This window comes from Lacerta agilis, chromosome 1, assembly GCF_009819535.1.
Source record: "Lacerta agilis isolate rLacAgi1 chromosome 1, rLacAgi1.pri, whole genome shotgun sequence".
Classification (NCBI taxonomy): Eukaryota; Metazoa; Chordata; class Lepidosauria; order Squamata; family Lacertidae; genus Lacerta; species Lacerta agilis.
The window spans coordinates 26,003,634-26,029,635 of record NC_046312.1 but is presented as its reverse complement, the minus strand read 5'-3'; the positions used below and the strand labels follow the sequence as shown (position 1 = coordinate 26,029,635).

The 26,002-nt window shown below is 40.6% G+C and overlaps 1 protein-coding gene across 5 annotated transcripts in view; it reads right to left on the bottom strand.

Moving 5' to 3' along the window:
- The window catches only part of CEP128 (centrosomal protein 128), a 178,141-nt gene that overhangs the window by 45,961 nt on the left and 106,178 nt on the right, over positions 1 to 26,002 (bottom strand). For all 5 annotated transcript variants that reach the window (XM_033141773.1, XM_033141762.1, XM_033141778.1 and 2 more), the window contains one exon: positions 1,581 to 1,630. In XM_033141773.1, the coding sequence (XP_032997664.1) occupies positions 1,581 to 1,630 (50 nt within the window). The remainder of the gene's footprint in view (positions 1 to 1,580; positions 1,631 to 26,002) is intronic.

The following is a 26,002-nucleotide window of genomic DNA, read 5'->3' as shown; positions in this document are numbered from 1 at the left end:
TTCAGCAAAAAATAATAATTCTTAGCCCAAAATTGCATCCTCAAAAAAAGTAAGATCACCAAGTTAAAGGCAGTGGCATGATTCAACTTGGGAACTTGCAACTTACAATCCCATCTCTTAGACCTTACACTATAACCCAGGATATGAGAGAGGTGGATGTGGGCAGCAAAAACAAAATAAAGTGGGCTGCAGGTAACAGGCTGGGGTTAGATGTGATTCCTAGAATAGCAAATGTTGAAAACTGCTATAGGCACATCTTTTGCACAGGGAAAAACAAAGTTCTGCTGGAATTTCTTTATAGTGAATTTATGCTGGCATGCAGTAATACCTACAAAAGCAAGTTAATATCTTGTTCAAGATTTTCATTATAAAGCGGTACCTTGGTTATCAAACTTAATCCATTCCAGGAGTCCATTCAACTCCTGAAACCATTTGAAAATCAAGGCGCAGCTTCTGATTGGCTGCAGGAGCTTCCTGCACTCAATCAGAAGCTGCAGAAACCACGTCGGACGTTCAACTTCCGAAAAATGTTTTCAAACCAGAACACACACTTCCGGGTTTGCAGCATTCGGGAGCCAATTTGTTCGGGAGCCAAGCCATTCAAGTACCAAGGTACCACTGTATATATAAAGGAGTGGGCAGTAACTATAAATGTGGATGATGCAAAATGGAAAGATGCCATTACTTTACAGAAGAAACAGAAAATTCAGAACAATCATGAACTGGAGCACCAGAAAAATGGCAACAATATCAAATATCGCAAACACACACATACCCATTATGCTAATGCCCTGTTTCCTCCAGCAATGCATAGTCCAAATAAATCTAATGGGTATTCGGCAATAAAATATTTACACATTCCTTCTAGCATGATACAACACCAGCCCTGCTTCTCTTTAAAGAAACTGCCTTTTCTTGTTTTCTACAGAAGAGTGTTCTCTATTTAGTTCTTACTACCTTCCACTTATGAATATGTATCATCAACACGAAGTAACCAATTTAAAAATATGAACTTCCAAAATAGACACACTAAGTACAGCTTTAGCTGTGTGGGGGGAGGCCTCTTTTTGCTGATGGGCTGGATCTGCTGTCCACAGGCTTTGGAAAGACATGGTTTGAGTTTCAGTTGTGGCTACAGAGTGTGTAGATGAGACAAACAGCAGATTCTAAAAACACAGGATGAAATGCTGTAAGCTGGTTAGGCTGTCTATATTATCTAATTATTGGCTGGCAATCAGCAACCAACACCTACACAATCCAACTGCTGAGCCATCATTGTCAAACCACAGCATGGTTCATGAGAGAGACAATTCTGGATAGTCGTAATTATGAATACATAATGTGCAAAGGTTAAAAGGTAGAATATGAGAAGCTGCCACATAACAAGTACAAGCCCAGAACTGTATTTCCTGGCAGGCACCATCTATTCAGGGTCTCATGCTGGGGTCTCTCCATCCTTGTTCCATCACATTTTAAAGCGATTGAATCTGGGACTTTCCATGTGTAGACAGTATGTTATACCACTGAGCTACAGCCTTTCCTCTGCTGGAAGGCTACTGCAATCAAATAAATGAAAATACCTGCAGAGCACTTATTTCTTCCTCCTTCCTGAGAGTCTTCTCCAGTAGATCTGCATATTCAAAAAAGAAAAAAGAACATCAAGAAAAGGGAAACAATGTGCCTTATGAATTGATGCAAATGAACAGGTACATAAATGCTGCCAAACTTGAACCATCCCCAAACTAAAAGAAATCAGAAAATCAGCCTCATTATCTCACAGGAAGGCAACTTAAAAGAGGCTAGAATTCAGTAAACAGAGTTCCAAATTAGAGGTACTTATAATTATAAGCCAGATGTGCCACTCACTTGCTCATCAATTGATTCTGAGCAAGTCGCTGATTGAGAAATTGTACCTGGTTCTTCCTTCCCTGCTATTATTCCCAGCTACTGGTCTCACTCCTTTACAAGCCAGGCCTGGCTGGTGCCCTGTTTCTAGCAGGGCGTTCTCTTGGGCATCTTTGCCACGCCACCTCAGCAAATGTAACGGCCCCGTACTGTACTTCTCTTTCTTAAGATGGGGAAGCAGCAGTGTTGTTCTATGGAGGCTTGGGGGCACTCTTTCTCATGGACCTTTAAGGTCAAATACAGTAATATTGTTCCACTGCAAGATGCTCTTTTCCATGATAAAAAAAGCAAAGCAGGATTATCTTGGCTGATCAGATACTGTGGAGCAGGCCACGAGAGTGGGCACTGTAAAGACATCAAGCAGCAGGGGAGGGGAGGAAGAGGGGAGGGGCAAGTAAAAGATGAAGGGCTCCAGACATTGCAAAAATATTTGCACAGCTGACGTAAACACCTCATTCTGGGGTAAAAACAAAAGTTATAATTTTCTTCAAAAGTACAGTAGTTAAATTATATGTAGAAAGCTAAACATGGGTTGTCAAAAGTATCTCCCCCTAACCAGGAGGGAGAAAAGCATATTTGTCATTTATTTATTCAGATTATTTTAATCCACCAATCCTGGAGGCTGTGTATAAGCATACATTTAATCACAAAAATATTTAAATTTATATTATATCCCCCCACAACTAAGTATTGAAATCCATGCCATTTGCCCAGTGGGAAGAAAATGGAAGAGAGATTAATTAAATTAGAGTTTGCAAATCAGAATGTAGAAATTTAGAAACTTCACTTGTGACCAGAGCAGGTCAGCTCAAGCCGGCACGAACAATGGACAGGGATGATGCAATGTTCGAGTAGAACAACATCAGGAGGCCACAGGCTCTCTACCTCTAGCCTACGTCATAAAGTGAACTGGCCTACTGAAAAAAATGGCTTGGCAGCTCATATAAGTAAACTGTGCAGGGAGCTACCACTGGAGAAGAATATAGAACACATTTATGAACACTAGGGATTGCAGTCTATACAGTACGGTAAGATAGCCTCTTGGCATCTGACCACTATGGTTAGAAATAATACCAGGATCCACTATCAAAGATCCTGTGCAGATCATGAAATATTGAGTGACAGAAGCCTGCTATTCTTTCCTTTGAGCTGTTTAATTCTGGGTAAGTGGCATCACATCCTGCAAGCACAAAATGAGCATACTGCAACTATCTTTAAACGTATGGAATACCTCCACTATTTTCCTGGATACCAAAATCCCTAACAGCCCAGCTAAGAACTAACCACCACAAACTATTAAACACAGGTAATATTTCTGTATATCTGCTGCAGACAGAGGTGAGCGTAAGCATGAGTTCCTTCATCCTCCAAACAAGATTAATATTTAGGAAGGCGCAACAAATTGGTAGGAGTTGAAAAGGACAGCCACTGAACAGGATCTTAAAACATTTGTCAGCACATTCTCCTATTTTATTATACCCATAAAAAGAAAGCACTATCCCCTGCTTGAGCTGAAGCTATTCAAAACAAATCACATGTGCTTCAGCTGGATTTTTTTTATTTTTTTAAAAAAATCCCCTTTCCAAATTCACCCAAAATCAACAGCCAATTCTTGTGTGGAAAATACGGGATCATATTTTAAATCATCTTACAATATGCACAAAACAGGCTACTGTCTAGCAGACTGCCTTCAGTTACGACTTAACTTGTGAATAATTAAGACACCTAAGCTTCTGCCTTGGTCTGCTGCCACCAACTGGCTAACAGGATAACTTAAGATGTTAGCCCAACTGTGGCATCAATCTCCTTCTGATCAGAAATCATGGCAGGAAACTTGTGGGGTAGAATTAAAAACAACATTCCAGAAGAACGGATACCCTTTGTGGTTTGTCTCAGACACTGAAACAACATGACAGTCGGCAGACAAATTCCCAAATACTAAATCAATGAGGTTTTCCTATCCCATCATAAGTCTTGACTATGTGGGAAGCTACTGTACAGGTCACTGAGTGGCTCTATCCACCCCCACCCCCACCTCCACCCACCCTCCAAAGTTCGGTTTTCTGTGAACCTACTATACACAAACAGAGTCAGATGAGCAAACTTAGAGAATGGACTCCTTTATCCTTTATGCACCATATGAGAGACACAGATAGGAGCAGTTTGTGCTTTCAGAACTGGGTTGTTCATTAATATGCTGCAACTTTGATCCAAACTGATTAAGAAGCAGTTCAATTTGGTATCCATAAACCTCATTGCTGAGGCTGCTAAAAATTGTGCCAATTGTGATAGCGTACTTTGTGATGTGGAACAGCTGCTTCCTAGGACCTGAATGGAAAATACCTACCTATTCATTCTGGAAGGGACGCTGAGCAAGCAGTAGCTGGCAACAGACCTGGAATGTATTTCAAACTCTCTCAAATTCAGCATATAAGTCCCTACCCTCTTGCAGCAGTTAATCTGGTGCATGTGTTTTAAACAGGCCTCTTTGTACTGGATGAATAAGAAATTATTTTCATTTTATGGTTGCACTGCTCAATTCTTCCTGTGCTGCCAATATGGGAAAATAGATGTCCACTTTTAAAGATAGTATATTGCAATGTCATCAATCCAGTGGCAGAGGAAGCCTCTCCGCTGCCTGGGGAGGCGGAGCAGAGGCACCCCCCCTGGGGGCGAGGCGTCACGATGCATGTCAGATGCACGTCAGATGCACTGCGCATGCCCGGAATTTCTGGGCATGCGTAGTGCATCCGGGCTGGCGCTGCCGCTCCCGCGGCGAGCCGGCGAGCAAGCAGCGGCTTGTGGGGCTGCCCCGGCCATCCGTAAAGAAGCACGGATGGGGTGCCAGGCGGCGCGGGAGTGGTGGGAGGGGCCGGGGAGTGTCACCCCCCTCTCCTGGAACCCGGGGTGGCCCGCCCCCTACGCCCCACCCTTCCTACACCACTGTATCAATCAACATACAGGAGCCCCGAATAAAGCCAAAAGAAATTAGATGTGGACACATTTTCTTCCTCCATTATAATTCTAAAACAAGTGTCGTCCGACGAAGCTGAACGGTTTTAGATTCAGGACAAACGGAAGGAAGTACATCTTTGCACAGTTCATAGGAAATAATGGAATTTGGGAAACATGAGCAGAAGAGTGCTGTGCTGTTCATATCCTGCTTGCAGGCGCCCTATAGGGATCTGGCTGACCACTGGTGGGAACAAAATGTTGTACTAGATGGGACTTTGGTTTGATCTAGCAGGGCTAACGTTTTATGCTCTCATCCTTTTGTTCTTAAAATGCTGACAATAGAACTTGAATGGCTGAGAACTGAAGGGCAGAAAAAAGGAACAGGAAAGAGGGGGTATTTCTGAAGTGCAGCACAAATGTTTATTTAGAATACGGATCAAGAAGCTGCTGTGCTTCCTAGTTTTACTTATAAAAATAAAAAAGTGTATGTGGGTGTTCTCTGAGATTACCGTATATCTGCATAGGAGAAAATTTATGTCCATGTAGCACTGTATGCCAAGATTGGTCCCTTTCTAAATTGGGGATTAAATGTTGACTGAATTCAGAAATGTGGACAATCACTAGTGATTGTCAAGTTCACACGAAAGCACAGAGAAGGTAGATAAAACTGATCATAAAAACAAGAAAGTTTGTACACTGCCTGGTCAATATGCACTTGATAGCTAAGCACATTGATCAAGTAATGTACAAACCCCAGAGGTGAAATTCAATTCTTCATCCTCAATTGGAGACACTACATATTGACCAGACAATGTATGCATTTCCCCATTTGTGCTGTCAATTTTTATTGTTGCCATTTATGCACATTCCTTTGACAACTCACATTAATTTCAATACCTCTGCAACTCTAAAAATTCAAACTTGTTTCTGGGCATCCAAAAATAAGGCTGCAAGACTGAAGGTCCATAACAAAAGCAGAGACTCCATGTCAAGCTGGCCTACACGGCTACTTCCCAATCCAGGCAAACTTTCTCCTCAGGTCTGTCAATTTGATGAACTGGCAACTCAAAGGGATATGAAAGCATAGATGAGGTTACAACTCTGATGCCCACAGCTCATGAAAGGGTCACAGAGAAGACCCTTTAAAGCCTAACTGTGACCCAAACTTAGTTTTCACCAAACATAATGGCAGTAATGGGTGCGGCCGAAATGCTCAAAGTGGACTTGGTATATGAGCAAAATAAAGCAACTCTCCTGAACGTCTAACATTTCTGTTTCTACTCCTGACATAACTTTGAGGCATCCCACTGTAACCCTCCCTGCGACCCACCTCCCTTTGGTTATATTTTATATCGTTTATTCTTAGCAAGATTTGACACTTTGGGCAGCAGATATGTCTTGTACTTAATCCATTTTAATGTATTTATAATATGCAACCTACACATTACCCGAAAGGCAATTATCGAGCAATTATAGATTCACAAGCCAACTACACAGTTCCATCTGTCAAATGAAAAGGGCATTTGTTGCCAGAATTTCTGTTGCAGCTGACAAAGTAGACTCTCAGAGGTACTATTCTGCATAACTGCAGTTTTGGGCTTCAGTCCACAGAACCGTTCTGTCACCAGGCTTTTTCCTCACAGAGCAGAATGTAGCGAGAACATGTGGATTCTGGGGAAAGCTGAAAAGCTTTTGTACACTGCAAAACAGCCATTGCACATATGCCATAAAACTGCAGCAAAGTTGTTGTTTTTAAAGGATGTCAATTGCAAGTTCTTCCTTTGTATACTGCCATAACACAGAACATTTTCCATAAGTGATGTTAGCCTGCCACAATAATTCCACATGGCACCATAAGCCACTGAAAACAATATAGCAGTTGCCATCATTTTAAAATCAGCCAAAGACCGGGCCAGAAAGTAGAAGTAACAATGGATGTAGTTATTCTGCTACCTTATGATTGGGTGAATTCCACTACAAATGCTTTTTTTGCGTGGGGAGGGGAGGAGGTGGCAGACAGTGTCACCAAAGAAATAGATACTTCTGGAACAAATATACAACGTTTGCTATGCCTACTTATAGCAATCTTTGCAACTCAATAGGCTTCACTTATAGACAGACACATATGATCAGTTAACCCACTGTGATATCTTCCTGTACAGGATTTTTGTTGTTGAGAAATGCCCACAGTCCACAACAGAATTAAAAAGGCAAGGGTGTGGAACTTTGCCCAGGCCTTTGGCCATTAACTAATCTATGGCCTGCTAAAGCTGGTGTGGGGGTTGTTATTATGATTATTTTATCTGTTGTTAGGCTTTTTATTATTATGCTCCGTAAAATGTGTTCTGAATGTTGTACACTGCCCTGGGGTCTTTTGATAAAGGACAGCATATAAATTTAAATAACAACAGGAACAGGAACAGGAACATAGCCTCCTGTGCAAAGATAAGAGTCACTTCTGTTGCTTCACCCACCACCATCACATTGAGCCTAGAAGGTTGTCCAAGAGGGGCTGCGAACTGAAAAAGGTTCCACCCATGGCTTAAAATATTCTTAATTGTGCTATAAGCACAGCCATTTCACTATAACCATGTTAGGAAAACTAATTTTCATTCTGCATTCAACTGCAGTTTTGGGCTCCAGGCTGCATAATCGATCTGTTGCAAAACTATACAGAATGTAGTGAGAGCAAGTGACCTCTGGGAAGTGCTGTTTTACACTGCAGGATAACAATTGGTGGATGGTCTGCACAGTTGGTATTATTGTGACACCTAGAGATACAATCGGCAGTGGCACCAAAACAATGTTGGGATGTGCTTCAAACAAATCTAACCCAAACAGTACTTGGCATGCATTTAAACCATTTAGCTAGAATATGTGCAAAACTCAAAAAAGGTTTTACAAGCATGTTGGAAGAACAAATTATTCTTAGGATTATATGCTTCTCTGATGTACAAAGGACGCAATGTGAGAGTTCCAGAGGAAGTATTCAGACCTGGAATATCCAAATGTTCACCCAGTCACAAGTCAGGCCATATAATTATGAGAGACTGACTTTAAAATCCCGAGACAGGGATTCTTTCATTTGTCTTTTGATGTTTGAGCCTTTGATAAACATAAACCTGTGCCTGCCCTTGCGAGTGGCAGAGGCGGCGGAGGGACGAGCAGCCCGAAAGGAGCCCTTTCTCACCGCTGGTCCCGCCACTGCCCGCCCGCCTCTCGCAAGGGCAGGCACAGGAGCTGCGGTTGGGAGAGGCGCTGTGCTGCGCCCCTCCCAACCGCGGCTCCTATGCTTGCTCTTGCAAGCAACAGAGAGACGAGTGGCACAAAAGGAGCCCTTCCGGGCTGCTCCTTCCTCCTCCTCCTCTGCCTTTGCCGCTGTCGACGGAGGAACGAGCAGCCTGAAAGGAGCTCCTCCTGGCTCACTGTAAAGCAAGCGGCTCTCACTCTGCTTGCTTTACAGCGAGCGATGGACAGGAGCCATGGCTCCAGCGGCAGAGGCATCCCTCCACTCACAACTGCAGTGGCAGCCGAGGGATCCCGCTGCCATCCAGTGCCTTCACTCCATAAGATGCACAGACATTTCCCCTTACTTTTTAGGAGGGAAAAAAGTGTGTCTTATGGAGCGAAAAATATGGTAAGTGTGGCCCGCCAATCCCAGAGAATTAAGGAAAAAAGCTATATGGCATTTCCCGCGCAAACTTTAAGTCCTTGTAAGGTCTCCTTCTGCAAATCAAACATTGTTCCTTTCTCTGGCAAGTGTGTTACGTGTAGAGAACATACACTTTCTCCCCTCAAATCCCAGTCCTGGTTTCCTAAAACTCAATCCAGCAGTTTTGTACAATTAACACACTCCCCTTCCCACAGCTCTAATTTCCTTACCTTAGAAAAGGCTCTTTGTTCTTTGAAGCCACCTGGACAAAGGGTTTCATCTGTGCCCAGCAAACATCTATTTTGAAGACCAGGGCTAAAAATGATAGGAGGCAATGTGTTTCCTACCCTTCTCAAATAAATGCACTTCAGAATTTTTATTCATCCCTTTGGAGCAGCTTGGTCCTTCACAGACCTTAATCAGTTCTTTGAGGTCAAGACTGAGGAAGCTGGTTCCAAAGTTAAGTTTCTTTCCTTTTGGTGTTGAAAGGGGATGTGGAAGAGAATACAGCTTGCAAGTGGGGCTAGGGAAAGAAGTAGAGTTGGAAATGCTGAGGGCAGTAAGCAGACACTAAATGGACTGAGCAAAGTAAAAGGGAAGTCTGAAATTACCACTGCTTTTTCCTGATAGCCCTACTAATGTGTCAGGTCTACTCACATTCAGAGAGCACATGAATGACTGCCATACACAGTGGCCATGCCACACGACCACTGCTGCCAGATGATTTGGCTCCTCTACCTCAGTGGGAGCTGCTAGTGACACCAGGGAAGGCCAAGAACAAGTAAAAAACATACTGCCTGAACAAACCTGGCACCATGTTATTTCTGAGTATATCTGTGAAGCTTTCGATGGTCACTGTGAGAGTCTCTTTGGTCTACAAAGTGGGGTGCAAATATTCTAATCCACTTCCAATCTTCACAAATTCAACACAAAGTTCTGAAATGCTGAAAGCATGATGCTGGGGTAGGGAGGGCAGGAACAATGGGGACATGGCAGCACAAATGGGTTTGCTCCCCATCCACACATTCTTTGAACACAGACAATCAAAGTGCTCACAGACTGACCATTTAATTATCTGTTCTAGGATCCTTCCTGGTCATGGATCTCTTCACAAGTGTACACATTCTTTACAAACAGTGCTACTCCTCTCCCCCCTTCCTGTTTGATCTATTCCTTTTGAGCAACTTATACCCCTCAATTTCTACATTCCAGTCATGTGTCTCATTTCACCCAGTTACAACAATGCCTAATGGGTCATATTTGCTATCCTGCATTAATAACTCAAATTTGTCTTGCTTGCTTCCCATACCCTGTGCATTAGTATAGAGACAACTGAAACCAAGATTCCTTCCCTCCAGCTGCTTCCTTCTTGCAGTTTCATGCCCTTAAGCAGGTTTCTATAGTACCACCTCAGTTGCCAGTGCATTAATGAGGCTATTATCCTTGGTATCAGGTGTTCCCATGCCGTCTGTAATATTATGTTTCTCCCCCTCAGGATTCAGTTTAAAGCTCTCCTGATCAGGTTCACAAAACTCATGGCAAGCACTCTATTATGAAATTACATAACATAGCATAGCATTCCCATTTGTACTAATACAACTCCAATATAATCCAGATCTCACCCTTACTGAAAACATTGTGTTTTCTTGTTAGTAATCTGTCTTACAATGTGCCATTTCAAACTTTCTCATGAGAGCCATGTCCCAACAGGCACCATAGAGGAAAGCACAAATGATTTTTTCCACATATCTTTGTTAAGGTTCAAAAAGGGAGCTCACGTATTTCCTCCATAACATATGTCCCTGCCTCCCCACACACCCACACATACATTTGAAGCATAATAATTTCCCAGAAGGGAGAGACGTGCAAGTTTCCCTTTTCCTGTTCCAGCACTTTTTAGAATGTCTGAAGCCACACAGTGTCAACAAACAAGCAAGCTACCAATAGCAATCTCCTATACACAACATTTTGGGTGGTGTTAGCTCACAAACTCAGAACCAGACACACAACTTAAAAACAGCTGTCAGAACATTACTGTAATAAAGCTTATGAATACATGTGAGGATTACTATTTCTTTGGCTTTAATCCTTTGTTATTAATGAGAATTAAAAATTCACTTTTAATTTTAACGTTTAAGAATTAAGACTAGGCAACTGTTATTGAAAGAGAGGGAAAATAACTAATAAAGTGAAACAATTTTCAGTGTGTGACTGGAAGATACAGCTGGGAGAAACCTCCGAAGCTAATGTTTTCTTTGGAGTTATATTCAGATGGCTAATGGTTTTCATGGCCAATCTCACAGGTCGTTGCTCTCTTTAATTAGTAGCTTTTGCTAAACATAAAAAGCCTCAAGTAATTTTTAATACTGATTGCAGCTGCCTACTCCATTAACAAATTGTTGTATTAACACTGCCCACCTTGCACTGTCTATCTTTAAAGGGTTTTTCTTTTTTGGCTCTCTTTCATAGATTTTAATTAGCTTCCTCCACCCACCCCCCAGTGCTCATCAGTGTAAGGAATGAAACAGTTCATTTTATTATCTCCTCTGCCAGTAGCACTCCCACCAATGAACATAAATGATATCTAGTGCATGAATAAGATGCCTGGACCTAATGCTGTTTCTGCCACTACCCTACCTGAAAACCTCCAAAAGTGGATTAAATTTCTGTCCTGTACATTTCAGGCTGCACATTCAAGCCTCAAACAGAAGCTCCCATAGCTTGTTTCGATACTGTCACTATCTCCAGTTGTCATGGTACTGCACTTTTCAACCACACTTTTCAAACATTTGTTCCTTTGCTTGCATTAGCCTGGAGCAGCAGCACATACAATCACGGCAAGTTGGGCGGGGAGGAAGGAGAAATGGAATTCAGGCTTGCAAGCTTTGGACAGAATGAATTGTATTCACTGTTGATTCCCTAAAGAAACAATTTACTGAAGCTGGGGGAACAGAACGTACTATATTTGCTCTTTAATCTCTCAGGTTTAGCAAGCTTTGAAAAGGTTTCCATCATCTGCCCAAAAGTTCACACTAAAAATGTTACTCTGCTTTTTATTGTGTGTGTGTGTGTGTGTGTGTGTGTGTGTGTGTGCAGCTCTATGTATTTCTAAGAACATGGAGAGAGAAATGAATTACAAAATAACAAAGACTGAGCAAACCATAGACACCTGGTTGTTTAATATAATTTTCATTATGTATATTTTCTAAGTAAAAGTAAAGGAATGGAGGTGGGGAGAAGATGATAATCAGCTTAATTCTAGGATCATATCACAATAAGACAGAAAACCAGCTTGGGTCACCAAGCTTCCACATTTAATAATTCCAAGAACCAATGTAAAGTCTAAACAAAGGTAAAATGTTTCCACGTAACTCTCATATCACGGCAACCACAAATTGTACTTTGCTGCATGTCCTCAAATAAAGGGCGCTGTTTAATGTGTGCCACTAGGACTATCTAGCTCTGTGGTTACAGTTTTTGCGGCCCATTGCACAATACGAAATTGTCTGTTTAGTACAATGACTACACAACCATTCCATAATACAGTGGTACCGCAGGTTACATACGCTTCAGGTTACATACGCTTCAGGTTACAAACTCCACTAACCCAGAAATAATGCTTCAGGTTAAGAACTTTGCTTCAGGATAAGAACAGAAATTGTGCTCTGGCGGCGCGGCAGCAGCGGGCGGCCCCATTAGCTAGAGTGGTGCTTCAGGTTAAGAACAGTTTCAGGTTAAGAACGGACCCCCAGAACGAATTAAGTTCTTAACCCGAGGTACCACTGTATTCAAGACGGCACCTTCAGTTTATAATGGCATCTTCAATTTCTGGCCAGGTACGTATCTTTGGTGAAAAAAGCCTTCAACATGAATGGATTGGTTGGATTTTATTTTAGTATTTATTAAATCTGTACGCGTACGTCTCAGGGCGGTTCCAAGCATAAAATTATAAGATAAAAAACACATAATTAAAAATACATAATAAAATAAGAACAAAAACAAATCAATGAAGGTGCCAGTTGAACCTCCCTAGGAAGAGCATTCCATAAGCAGGGAGTCACTGCAGAAAAGGGGTTTGACATGCCCTTATTTATACAAGTTGGGGGAGACTTGAACAAGCAGGGGTGCCGCAGAAAGAATGTAGTTGGTTAAGGGAGTCGTGGAATCAAAAAGGTTGAAAACCTCTGGGTTAGGCTGAGAGTAAGTGACTCACCCAGTGGGTTTCATGGCTGAGTGGGGACTAGAACCCCAGGCTCCAAGGTCTTAGCCCAACACTCTAATCACTACAATACAATAGCTCTCTGGCTCTCCCACTTTTAAAACAAACAAACAAACAAACAATTCCAATAGAGATGCAAAATAGGAAAGCTACCAATTTTAAAGGCTTGTTCAAATTGGAAGTTACCAAAAGACAACAGAAACAGTGCCTGGCTGATACTCTGGCTGACCAATGCCCATTCAGTCATATTACCAGGCCTGAACCCGTTTTGAAATGGTTCAAATGGCATTCAGATTGCTACAAAGACAAGTAGCTTTACCCTCAAAGTACCATACATTGTGGGCTTCCAAAGGGTCTGAAACTCCATTCTCTGGAGTAGATGCTATGAAAATGTTTCACCACATGGCTACTTGAGGAAGCGACGGAGGCAGAAAACCACCACAAAGTTTGCATGGTTCTGCTGCTGCAATCATACTCAGTCGACTTCACAGCACATCTTTTGCCACTTGCGCTCCATCTGTTGCCTGACTTGTTTCATTGCCCTTAGTTCACTGGTGTACCAAGACACAGAGAGGGTCCTACAATGCCAAAGAGGGTGCTCAGGGGCAATTATGTTAAGAGCCCGATGCACCTTGCTGTTCCAGTTTGACATGGACTTCACCTGCTCTCCCTCCAGCTTAATGACAGAGCATCAAACTGGAAAAAACAAGGAACATTCCTGGGCAAATGTGCCCTTAGAACACTACATTCCTACTGTCGGGATATGTATTTTTAAAAATCTATTAAATATAAAACAGTGTAAATCTATTAACTTACGTGGAAAATCATTTTGTTTGTACATGAGCAAGTGAATTTACATAAGAAGGTCTCTGTGTACAATTTATTCGATTAGAGGGTCTGAACAGTACTTTCCTCCTCTCTCTTTGCAACTCCTGTTCCTTTCTGCACCACCGGGCTTTGACTTCTCTCATAGTGGGACAAGTCCTCATGCAACAGAAATTAAATGAGAGTGATGCAGGCAATCTGCCCGCTGCCAAAGATCACGTCCGATTTGAACAAACCAAATTGTATTCATATGAAGTTCCATGTCTATGTAAATCAGCAAAGTAGGTCAGTAAGAACACTTCTAAGGAATGCTTTCAAAGCAAGGCCTCAGAGTGGCCTGTTTTAACAAAAATGAATTGTCAAATGTCATAGTTTCTGGAAAGTGTCTTTTGTGCAAGTTTTGAAAAGTTCCCTCTCAAATGGAGCAACATTACCATTTCAGAAAATGATTTAAATCCTCCATGAGCAAAGCCAGAGAGAAATAAAAAGTTAATTTGTTTTAATTCACCTAGTACAAGATTAAAAAGGTAATTTGTCATTTCTGGTTTCAGAAAATGATACTGATACTGCTTACGGGCACGGATGCTATATAAGAATAATGGTACGACTTATACAAAATGACATGACAGGAAATTGAATGCCACATTCTTTAGTAAGTTTTGTGTCTTAACATCCTAGTTTTGTTTTGTCTGCATGTTTTATTGCCTATCCATATTTATGCATGTCTGACAGAACCTTTCCTCTTGGCTACATCAGAAATTCATTTTATCTTCTCCCTCCCAAAAAAGTGACCAAGAGTTGATTGTTTTCACAGGGGTTGTCTTTTGAGAGGCTAGCCATTGGCTAGAACCATTTGAAGTCTGTTGCCAAGTTAAAAACCAGTGACCAGAGACATTTTAATAACCAGTATACTTGAGAGGAATGCTTCAGCAGACAGGCAAGCTGGAATAAATTGAAGTGGAGGACTGAGTGATAAGAAACTACGTTAAAAAAAAAAAAAGTTGATACTGGAATTCGTACCTGAGGGAGGTCTTTGCAGTACGACTTGTCAATTCCTGAGTGCTCCAAATAAGACAGTCCACAGCTTTCTGAGCAAAGAGCATCAAGTCACCGAAAGCCCAACCTACAAGCCTTCTTTTCTTTACAAAAAATGACCTTTAGCTTTGATATATATATATTCTAAAAATAAGAAGGGGCCAAAGAACTCAAAGACTAAATACAGAATCAGTCAGCATGTTACAGCATTACACAAACTCTGCTGGCACCTATACCCTGCCTATTTCATAAGATATATTTTTTAAGAGGCGACTTAAATTTCAAGCTTGGCCATTTGGTACCTTTTGCCAGAACCAAAAAAACAGTTCATAGGGTAATATGTCATTTATTAACCAACAAAAAAATCAAGGTTAATCTGACACTGATCAGACTGATCTTAGCAAACAGCCTAACTTCAATCATCTTTCCTAAAATGTTGCCCTGGCAGTTCGTGCAAAATGATTCAATGTGGTTTACATGTTTGCTGGTTGTTGTTTTTTTTACAGATTTCATGCTGCTTGTATTTATGATGTCTTTTGATTTGTTTGTGCTGATTTGGATGTAGTTCATTTACACTAGTTTTTTTAAAAAATATTTTGGTCGTTTTTTGTACTTTTAAGCAGTATAAAAATTCAATAAATGTTAAGTACTGTACATATAAGGATGCCGTAATTACATGCACATAGGCACACAGACTTTATGAGACATTTTGCTGAAACCTACAACTGCTTCTGAAAACTGTAGTTCCCATCTAGTTGGCTACTATAGGGCACAGGATACTGGACTAAACAGACCTTTCATCTGATCTAGTGGGGCTCTTTTTACATTCTCATGAGAAGGAAACATTAGCTTGATACAAAAATATGTCTTCAGCAAGAAAGGAAACTGGACTTTTGGGTATTAGTTGGATTCAACCAAATCTGACTAGCTTTTATGATAATACAGAGTTCGTGATGTCATAATGCTGACTGCCATATTTGTTGAGACAGCTTAGGTATTTGATAAGGGAGAGAGGAATACAGGGGGAAATCACAATGCCTGTTACACCCTCATGCAGTTTTCACCATCTGTCTCAAGTCCTATAAAGGGGAAGCAAAAATAACATCAATGCAGGATGGCAATGAAGCAACAGCAAAGCAAAATTTTGTGTTGGAATGCAATCCATTTGCCATACCCACTGAGGATTATCTTTTTGCAGTGTTTTGAAACCACATTGCAGTGATTAAATTACCTATAATTTTACAGTAAAAATGGAAGAACATGGCACTGTTTTTAATTTGTGAATCATATCTGCAGGTTACGTTGACTAAAAATGGAAGATTAATGCCCAGGTCTTGTTTTGTTTTAAATATTTATTTTGTGCTACTATCCTGTACAGTGGTACTTCGGGTTACAGATGCTTCAGGTTACAGACTCCACTAACCCAGAAATAGTACCTCAGGTTAAGAACTTTACTTCAGGATGAGAACAGAAATTGCGCGGCAGCAGCGGGAGGCCCCATCAGCTAAAGTGGTACCTCAGGTTAAGAACAGTTTCAGGTTAAGAACGGATCTCCAGAACGAATAAAGTTCTTAACCTGAGGTACCACTGTATTTTTACTTTGTGAACCGCCCTGAGATCTTCAAATGAAGGGCGCTATATAAATTTAATGATAACTAAAACATTATTCAAATCTTGTGTGACTATTGTTAAGTAAGTGAACGTCACTTTTTATCATGGCTAGTTAGAGTGCTCTGATGACATAGGGCTCTAGTTGCTTGCGACGTGGGGAAAGTTTGGTAATGTTCAAATGTCCAATTCTTCTAACTTCACACCTGGGCTAAGTTCCAGGGCTCTTGAAGGGCTTGGCCCAAGTAGCATGGTTCAGTGGTTTCACTCCAAAGACTTTGAGAAACAAATTGTCACCCACAACTTTAATTAGAATGAAATGATGCAGCAGGAAGGGTTGTGGGAAAGAGACCTTTTATTAAACACATTGCAAGGCCTGCGCTAAACATTGGGCCATTAGTGTCAGCTACCTAGAACCTAGAAGCTTGGCTTCCTACCCTCTCCCCCCACCCCTCCCAACCCTCTAGGAACATGATCAGCTGTGTCAAATCCCAGACCCAAAGTTCATTTCATGCAGTTTCAGCTCATTATGTTACCTAGAACACATCTCAACATCTTATTTAAACATCCTGTATTTTTAATTGGCAATTTCTGCTTGGGTGGGAGAATTCAGTTAGTTCACTATCCAATACAGCAAGTTTTTAAACACCAAATTGCATAGTGTGGTGTTTCATATACGTTGTCCTCATATATCTTTTATGTTCACATTTCTCTAGAGAGCGCTATAAGCATAAAGGCTCAAATAGAATTATCAGGCTTTAATGAAACTCCAAGGTTACTCTAAGTTATAAGAATAAAAACTGCTCCTTTTCCCTTATGGGGTATTCAAGAGTCCTTACGCAGGTTCCCTATCAGAAGGAGAAAATAACAGAGGCCAAACAGAGAATATTGAGAAGCAAAGCAGCTAATAAGCCGGATCTTTATTGTTTACTGTTGCAACAGGGTCCCCCACTCACACCATGCAGGGAGGGAGGAGAGGAACCCAAAACAATGGTGTGCAAGGCCTTATATAAACTTCTTTCCAGTAGCACCTTAGAGACCAACTGAGTTTGTTCTTGGTATGAGTTTGTTCTTGGTATGAGCTTGGTATGACCAAACTCAGTTGGTCTCTAAGGTGCTACTGGAAAGAATTTTCTATTTTGTTTCGACTATGGCAGACCAGCACGGCTACCCACCTGTAACAAGGCCTTATATAGACTTTTGAAATTGCCCACCCTGTAGCTCAAGACCACCCCCCAAAACATCATACATACATCACAGAAGGAGGCGGTCTCCAACAGAAATACATCACAGGGGGTGGTCTACCCCAGAAATCCTGTTTGTCAGAATACCTGACAATGTCACTGATTGCTCCACCTGGGCAGCCTGGTTATTCCTTTTGAGATGCTAAATACTTAGTTCCAGAATCCAGGTCACAGGCTCACCCTATTCATACACAAATACGCCCTTAAGACAGGACAATGGGTAGATGTTCTCATTTCCATCCTCACTGCAGAGAATATTTGAGGTCACTGGAAGAGTCAAAATGGCTTGAGGATTGCTCTCCTGTACTGTTTCAGACACATGGTATATACTTATGTATGTGTTTGCCTTGTAAATTTATGAACATATGATTTATATATATGAGACCTTAGAATTCCTATAACACTCTATTTTGTAGAAAAATCAGAAAAACAGGATGTATGCTCTTCTCTTCGTCAAAATGTACCTGAATTCAGTTAAAAGATTTCTAGCCTACCAGAAAGCTAAAATTTAACACACACGCAGAGAGAGAGAGAAGAGAGAGGGGGGGGGGAGAGAGAGAGAGCGCAAGACAACCCAGTTACTGGGAAGAACTGGACAGTTGTGCATTTGTCCTCAAAATGGGGGACTGATTAAGGCTATCCAGAGATCTGAAATTTGACACTTTCATTGTACAAGATGCAGTAGAAAAACAGACCATTTCTGCATGTCACAGTCAAATCACGGAGCACAATGTTTGCTCCATAATAGATGCCAGAGTTTCAAAATGCGCTGCATGTGCAACAGAAAATTGGACTGTGTAGATTCCAATGGCAACTTAGATTTGGGGAAGCAATCAACAAGAGCAAATGCCTATTGTTGGAGAATGCAAGCTTTACAGGTATTTAAGTATTTTATATAAATGTATAGAAACCTTGCATTAAACCCCAATACATTTACCCTATATCTTGCAGCTCTTCCTTTCCTACTCCAGTCAATATGTTTTTAAGAATTAAACAAGACAGCAGAATGTTGGTAGGGTCGGTCTGTAGGGTAGGACAACACCTCCCCCTGGAGAAGATAAAAAGACCTTGAAGACCCTGCCTGTCTGCAGTAGGGAAAGTCATCTCTTTGAGGAATGGTACCCACCCCATCAGGCAAATCAGAGATTCCATTTACTTCTACAACTGTCCATCCCATGAATAGCCATGAATTTCCGTCTTTCAGCATGCAATAAACATCACAAAGGGGCCACAGCTTAGTGGAAGAACACATGTTCCAGAAGGGTGACAGGTCCAATTAAAAGTATCAGGTAACCAGTGATGGATAAGACTTCTACTTGAGAGTCCAGATAACTGCTGGTCAGAGCAGACAGTATTGGGCTTAGATGGATGAAAAACTCTGACATGGTATAATACAGTTTCCTATGCTCCCATCTGCACGCCACAAGCAATGAACTGTAGCAATGAGCTGTACCAGATGTTCCAGACACAAATGCAAGAGGAAGAAAAACATGGCACAGCATTAAACGGGATATTTTCTTTTCTTAGGATGCTTTCTAATCTATTATTATTCTAATAATAAGCATTCTAATCATCTATTCTTATTCTTAAAATAATACTCTGATCTAACACCAGCAGCACATGTCTTTCATGGAAGCTACTTGCGGCGAAGTATTTCCTCTCTCCTACATAAATCCTCTAGAAATAGAAAGAGCTGATTAAAACTAACTGGCACTGATTTATTTTTGAACATTATATCCATTTCCAATTTACAAAACAAAAAACAAAAAACAAAAAAAAGGAAGATGAAATATGTTAGTCATTGCTCAACGTGCATAAGGTATTAAATATTAGCTGATTCCAGTAATTCATCAAAAGCTTTTGAGCACAGCAGAAACATGTTTTTAATTTGAGAACAATAATACTTTTTCACTGTAAAAACCACATTATGAGCCACAACAAGATGGGTTGTACTTGCACTTGATTTATGGTGGGAGTATATCCTATGGAGCAATTATGAATAATGATGATAATAGCTATTCCCAAAGCTGGTTTGTGACTATGCAACAGTCATCACCATTCCATCCTACCACCTTCACAATCTAATCACAATGTGCTCTGATTGCTCTAATGTTTGGTACTAGCTTGAGTTAGAGCTGTTTCACTGAAAATGTACTATTCAACTTTCCAGGAACGGAATGGCATTTAACTGTCATGTTCCCAAAGCTAGGCTATTATTTACCAAGCAAATATATGTGATCACACATTCAATCACATGACAGACACTGGTAAACAGTTGGATTAGTTTCCACCAGAAATGGGACATATAAAGAACATTCCTAAAATCTCTGTAATCTTCAGTTTCTTTGCTGCTTCCTTATCTCTGTTCAAATTTGCCATTTTCACCTAAGTAAAGGTTCAGCATGAGCTGAATGTTTCTCAGAATTCTATCAGCTGCCTTTGCACATTGCTAAATACACACTCAAAATTTAAGAGCAGAAGGGTGCTTCTTGGTAGTACAAATGACTCAGGTTTACAACACAAGGAAACAACCTGGCTACAGTTTGTTCGCTACTAACACTGGAAGTTTGCTACAGAGTAAATCAGTAATTTCAGCATTGGAGACCACCACAGTACCTCCTGCAGCAACCCCACTTGTACTGCACACATTTCATAGGCACTTTTTCTTAATTTGTATAAACATGCAAATATCAAGGGAAGTAGTACACAGAGCTGACCACAAGAACTATCAGTTCAATGCAGGCAACAAAGGGATAAAATAAAATAAAAATAGGCAGACTGGGCATCTTAGATAAATATCCTGAAAGTTCACAGATTTCTATACGTCAGTTTTTTAAAAATAAAATTGCCATAATTTAATTCACAAACAGATGGGACTTATCTGTGTGTTGGGTGTCCACATATCTCTTTTTCTGGGGGGTGCTATTTCACTTTCAAAATAGGAGCTGCAAAATATTACTATATGTTCTTGGCCACTTTGAAGAGAGCTACTGCTCATGGGACAGAAGCCTTGTAGCGCTGTTCAAGACCTTCAAGAGAGAGTGGGGTTCAGGGAAAGGGCCAAAAGGACGGAAGGCAAAATTAATAATTAAAGTAGATGCTGCTTGCTGGAAAACTGGGGGGGGGGGAGAGATCTCACATAAAAACCCCTACAACTCACATGAGGGAGAGGAACAACTCTATATTAAACTGTCCTAAAAGCTTCCAAACTAATATCCAAACTAACACAAGGCCGGGGGTGTGGGGAGGAGGAGGAATAAAAAGAGTGGAATAAAAACATATTGATAGACATACTAAGTTTTTAATACTGAAACTGTCCTGCTCTGTAGCCTCCCCACTCTCATGTTCTTAAATCAGTAAAAGTTTAGATTTAATTAAAATGTATGAATTTGGAGGTCCCAGACCCATTCTAACACCTGGATCCAGCAAGTGTTAAAATATAAGCCAGGCTGGCTTCCTGTGTTCAGATAAACCGCCTGGGTGAAGGGCCATTAAGAAAACTAAGGAAAGGTGAACCCCCAGAGAGGGGGCTCTGTCCCAGATGGAAAATGGATGGGACCCCTCCTCCAGCTTGCAGATTGTAAGAAAGACAAAAGGCAGTGTTTAGAGTAGAAAGTGTGTGTAATGTACCTAGAAGTAAAGCTGAAGGCTGAAAAACCAGAGAGGTAGAGCATGATGTTTGATTTCTGCTTTGAATCCACGCTGCAGCTATGGGAGAAACAAGAGCCTTTTGTGGTATTAATGCTGTGAACCCCTCCATCATAGGCTCAGATTGCATATATGTGTAAATAAACCTTATATCATGAAGACATCACAGTCTCTGCTGTGCCTCATTTCCAAAAGGAAATCTGGACCCTGGGTGAGCTCCTGGAATGGAATCTCGCACTGCTTGGAGATTGTGATGTATTTTTTCCCAACAACATTCCTCTTTGGAGGTGGAGGAGGGTCATGCATTCCCCCTCCCACCCCACCTTTTCTCAAAACCGTACATTTCTTGTTCCTACCAGGCTAGCACCCAGTATCTCCTCTTATGGAACACACAGTTTCAGATTCCCAATCCCCAAGGGTAGTAAGAAACTATTTCCATTGAAGTAAAGGCTCTAACAAACAGGCAGTTAAGGAGTACTGGCATGAGGGCCAAACAGTGTATGGTACTGTAGCACTAATTGTGTAAAAGACAGCTGAGAGACTGATACACTATTTCAGCAAAAAGGAGCTATGGGCAGTGAACTGCTGTATCAGCCAATTTTAGAGTCACTTTCTCTCTTCCATGCAGTTGTAATTGGGATTTTCTTTTAAATCCTGTCATGGGGACTTGTAAGACAGGTATACAGCCAGCTTGAGAAATGAGGTCTTAACACCTCACAGACTGTCTTTCAGGAAACGAGGAGATAAACCAAAAGAAAAGTGGGTGATTTTGCTTTCTGCAATTGTTTCATGTTTGTTCCCAACAGAGAGTATAATTTTGTGTGGGCTGCAATGTCATTCCCATATATGTGTCTGTTCTAGCTACATATAATTACAGCACTATCGTTTTGTTGGCACCATTTCTGTCTCAAAACTAATGTTACTACTTAAAAGTCTGAATATGTGTTCATATAGAACAGATTATTGCTTTGATACAACAAATAACTGGTGCTGTCAGCCCCTGTAAGAAAACAGATTTACATGAAAAAGACACTTTTCTTGATGCCCTACTCTGACTCCCCAGGAGGCATCAATTATTGCTTGGTGGAGGACGATCCTCGTACACAGAATTGCATGTGCACCCCAGTACTACACAGGAGCCCTGCATTGGTCTAATTACCATGGCCTTTTATTACTCAGAGTGGCTGGGGAAACTCAGCCAGATGGGCGGGGTATAAATAATAAATTATTATTATATCTATAATTCTGATATAGCTATAGCAGCAATTCTCTCTGCGACCGCAAATGTGGTGAGTTGATCAGTCAAAAAATGTCATCCAACTGATTAATTGACATTAGGTGACTGTTTCATGTGACAGCAACTCTGCCCTGAAGAAAACAAGATATAGCGGCACACGGAATTTAGGAATTAGGAGCTGAAACACTTATTATCAGAAAGCTTTTGTCTTCTTCACTTGCGGTTAGAAGAGCTATTCTTTGCTGCGGATGAATAGCCAAGTCAAAGATTCTCCTGCATCTACAGTGGTACCTCAGTTTAAGAACTGTTCTGTTTACAAATGATTCAGTTTACAAACTCCACAAAACTGGAAGTAGTGTCCCGGTTTGAGAACTTTACCTTGGTCTAAGAACGGAATCCAAACAGTGGAAGGGCACTGGCGGCAGGAGGCCTCGTTAGGGAAAGTGTGCCTTAGTTTAAGAACAGGGGCTCTCTCTATGGGATTGGGAAAGACCTGGTGGGCTAGTTGCTTCACTCATGGACTGGTGTTTTGGTGGCCCTAATCTTGGCCTTGCCTTTTGGTCTCTGAAAAGCTCTGCACTGAGGCCAAATAAGGAAAATCAACTTTTAATATCTTAAGCTAGTTGCATTATTATTTCAATATGCTACGAGCAGGAAATGCATGCTGGTTATATTTCTCAGGTGGCTATAGAACTAAAAATAAGTTTGTGTCAATTGCTGCTGAAACACGTGTATTCAATTTAATTTGCACACATTTTTCAGGGAATTGCTGAAGAAATATAATATCATTCAGGGATTTGACTTAGCAAAAAGTCCAAGATTTTCTACTAAAAATATTTTTCCCCTTCAGAAGTGCAAATACCATCCAAGATTTTCTACTAAGAAAGAAAGAAAGCTTTGGAATTATAGCACATAGAAAAGGCAACTCCAAATGGGGCATGCATCAAAAGCAAAAGTAACTAACTTGAACTATAATCCATCCATTTTCTATTATAGCCTGGTCGTCTGGCCTTGCTAGCGGAGTTGCCACTGTGCCATGGCTTTGATGCTACACTGTAGTAGGGTTTTCCCAGCAGAGAAGTCAAATGCAAAACAATAGGAGTAGAAACAAGATAGAATGTAACATTGCATACCACTATGCTTGCAGGAACCATCAATCATGGAACAGTCTTCCACCCATCGTGTTGCCACTAGCCAACAAACTCCTATATTATCCAAGGCACCAATAAAGGCAGATCAACAACAGAATGTATCCATGACATCACTCTACCTGGTATGCATCCTCCCCTGACAAAGACATCCAAAGCATATTTATTCAGTTAAGAAGAAAGCCACAGGCCCAAGAAGAATAGAAATTACAACAGCAAGCTCTCTGCAGGCAACTCTGCAGCAACTGAACCAATCCAGTGTTCCTACTCTGCTACCTTGCCCCCTCTCCCCACACACACACAAAATCAACAACTGCTAGGTAGCAGCGATTCCCCTGTCAGGAAAGCACCACCACCCCACCAAGCTGCTAGTTAATCAAACAGAAGAAAATAATCTTCACCTTAGATGGATGCTTGGGTGACTGGGTGAAATTGTGAGCCCCAGAACTGTGTCCTCTGAAGACACAGTTAGAACAGCTTGGAATGTAGAAGGATGAGTCCTAATTCTCTCCTTCCACTAGGAAGAAGGATAAAGAAAAATGTTTCAAAGATTAAAGATCTGCAATTTGTTCAGGGAGACAAATTAGCGCAACAGGAAAACCTAGGTAACTGTGAATTTACCATTTGATTTATGCAAAAGCAAGCATGTAGCAACCAAGAGAACAAAACAAAACCCTCCAAAGCTCCATAAACGGAGAGTAAAAGTTCATTCACATTTCTGCCTAACATATCCTCATTCAAGGGAAACAATGGGGGATTATGAAAGAGAAACAGGATTTTTCAGAAGAAATTAAAATTTGAATATTATCTCTAATTTCAGTAGAAATCAGAGCAAGCAAGTCACAACTGATTTTTTTTAAAAGAAAGGCCTTAAATTCTGTTCACATATCCAGCTGGGCAGGTGTTTGAGATTTATAAGCAGTTTTCACAATTCCCATTTGTCCAAATTAAAAGCAGCAGGCATTTAATCCAAAGAGAGATACATAAAAATCTGACCTTGAAGTATAGCAGCTTCCCAATTATGGAGAGTTATACAGCTTTATTTAACTTTGAATATGTTAATTAAGTTTCTGTGCTACTTGCCAGATCTAAACCAATGCATCTGTAGTAATGGAAAGAAAACACACCAAATTAATAGAGACTGCTTTTGTTAAAAAATAATAATCTTTATAAAGAAAAACAAATGCGCTCTCATCCATTTTTCTAAGAATTGGGATTATGTTCCCAAAGCTATAATTAAAACATGCAGGATATGCTTTCTTGGGATTGACACTGGCAGCAAAGGGGGGGAAATTGGTACCAGACAAAGCATTGGAACTTACAGTTCCCATATTGTAAGGCAAAATGCTACATATTTAATCAAGCTTTCCCATTACAAAAGGATGTTAAGAATATTAAAAAGCATGGCCATTGATAAATGTATTAAAGCATGCGGCTACAACCGAAAGATGACCAAAATATCCCTACTGCAAAACAGGTCTGACAAATGGCTGGCTAGCAGGAAATGAGAGGCAGTAGCACCACACTTTTAAGTCAGTATGATATAAATATAATGGATTTCTCCTTGCCTTTACATTTGTCTTTCATCTCTAATCCTCCTAGTTTCCCTTAGGCTGACTTGGGAGTTTTGCATATTACTTGCTTTTCAGTTCTGTTAACATGCCACAGTCCACTGTCAGTGATCTGAAACTATTGCTTTACACTTACATCCTAAGCACACTTACTTAGAAATAAGTCCCACTGAGCTCGGCAAAGTTTACTCCCTAGTAGGTGTGTTTCAGGCTACAGCCTTAATTTTCCATGAAATGTACTACATTGTCATTAAAATACACTTAATAAGCATTTTATTAACCAGAGTACTATACAATATTCACCTTTAGATATTACATGCAACCTTCTTATCTTATGTATATGATTAATTTCAAAAGAGAACAGCATAAAGTGGACCATCCATTATTTTCTTTATGTAGTAAGACAATATTGACTCCCTATTTATTTAAAATGAGAGGGTGCTGCCCTTTTTGGAAAACATTTCCACAAGTAGTTAAAACATTGTCCAGGCGGACAATTCTATACTTCAGCATACATAAATATGATGCCTACAAGGTAAAAATACAAAAATGTGAAATAGGATGAAAACAGTAAGTCATGTCAATGTTATTCAAATTCTTGTTTTCACCAAGGTGTTTTTATTTACTAGCAGAAAGTTAGCATTCATGCTGATTATAATCATGCTAAAAGAAGCTAAAAACTAGGCAAACCATTTACCTTCACCATTAGCATGCCATGTGTATAAGATAAACATTAAACAGAAATATAAGGGAAAGAAAGAAAAATATCAAAATAAATTTATCAGACAGCTCACCTTTAATTTTTCACAGAAGCATTCATACTTGACTTTAAACAAAGTAGCAAAAAAAAAAAAAAAAACCCACCCCACAACCCAGAAAATAATAAGTAATTAAGCAAAATGTACCCGGAACTGACATCTCTGCTTGTCCACTGCAATAAGACACTAAATGGCAG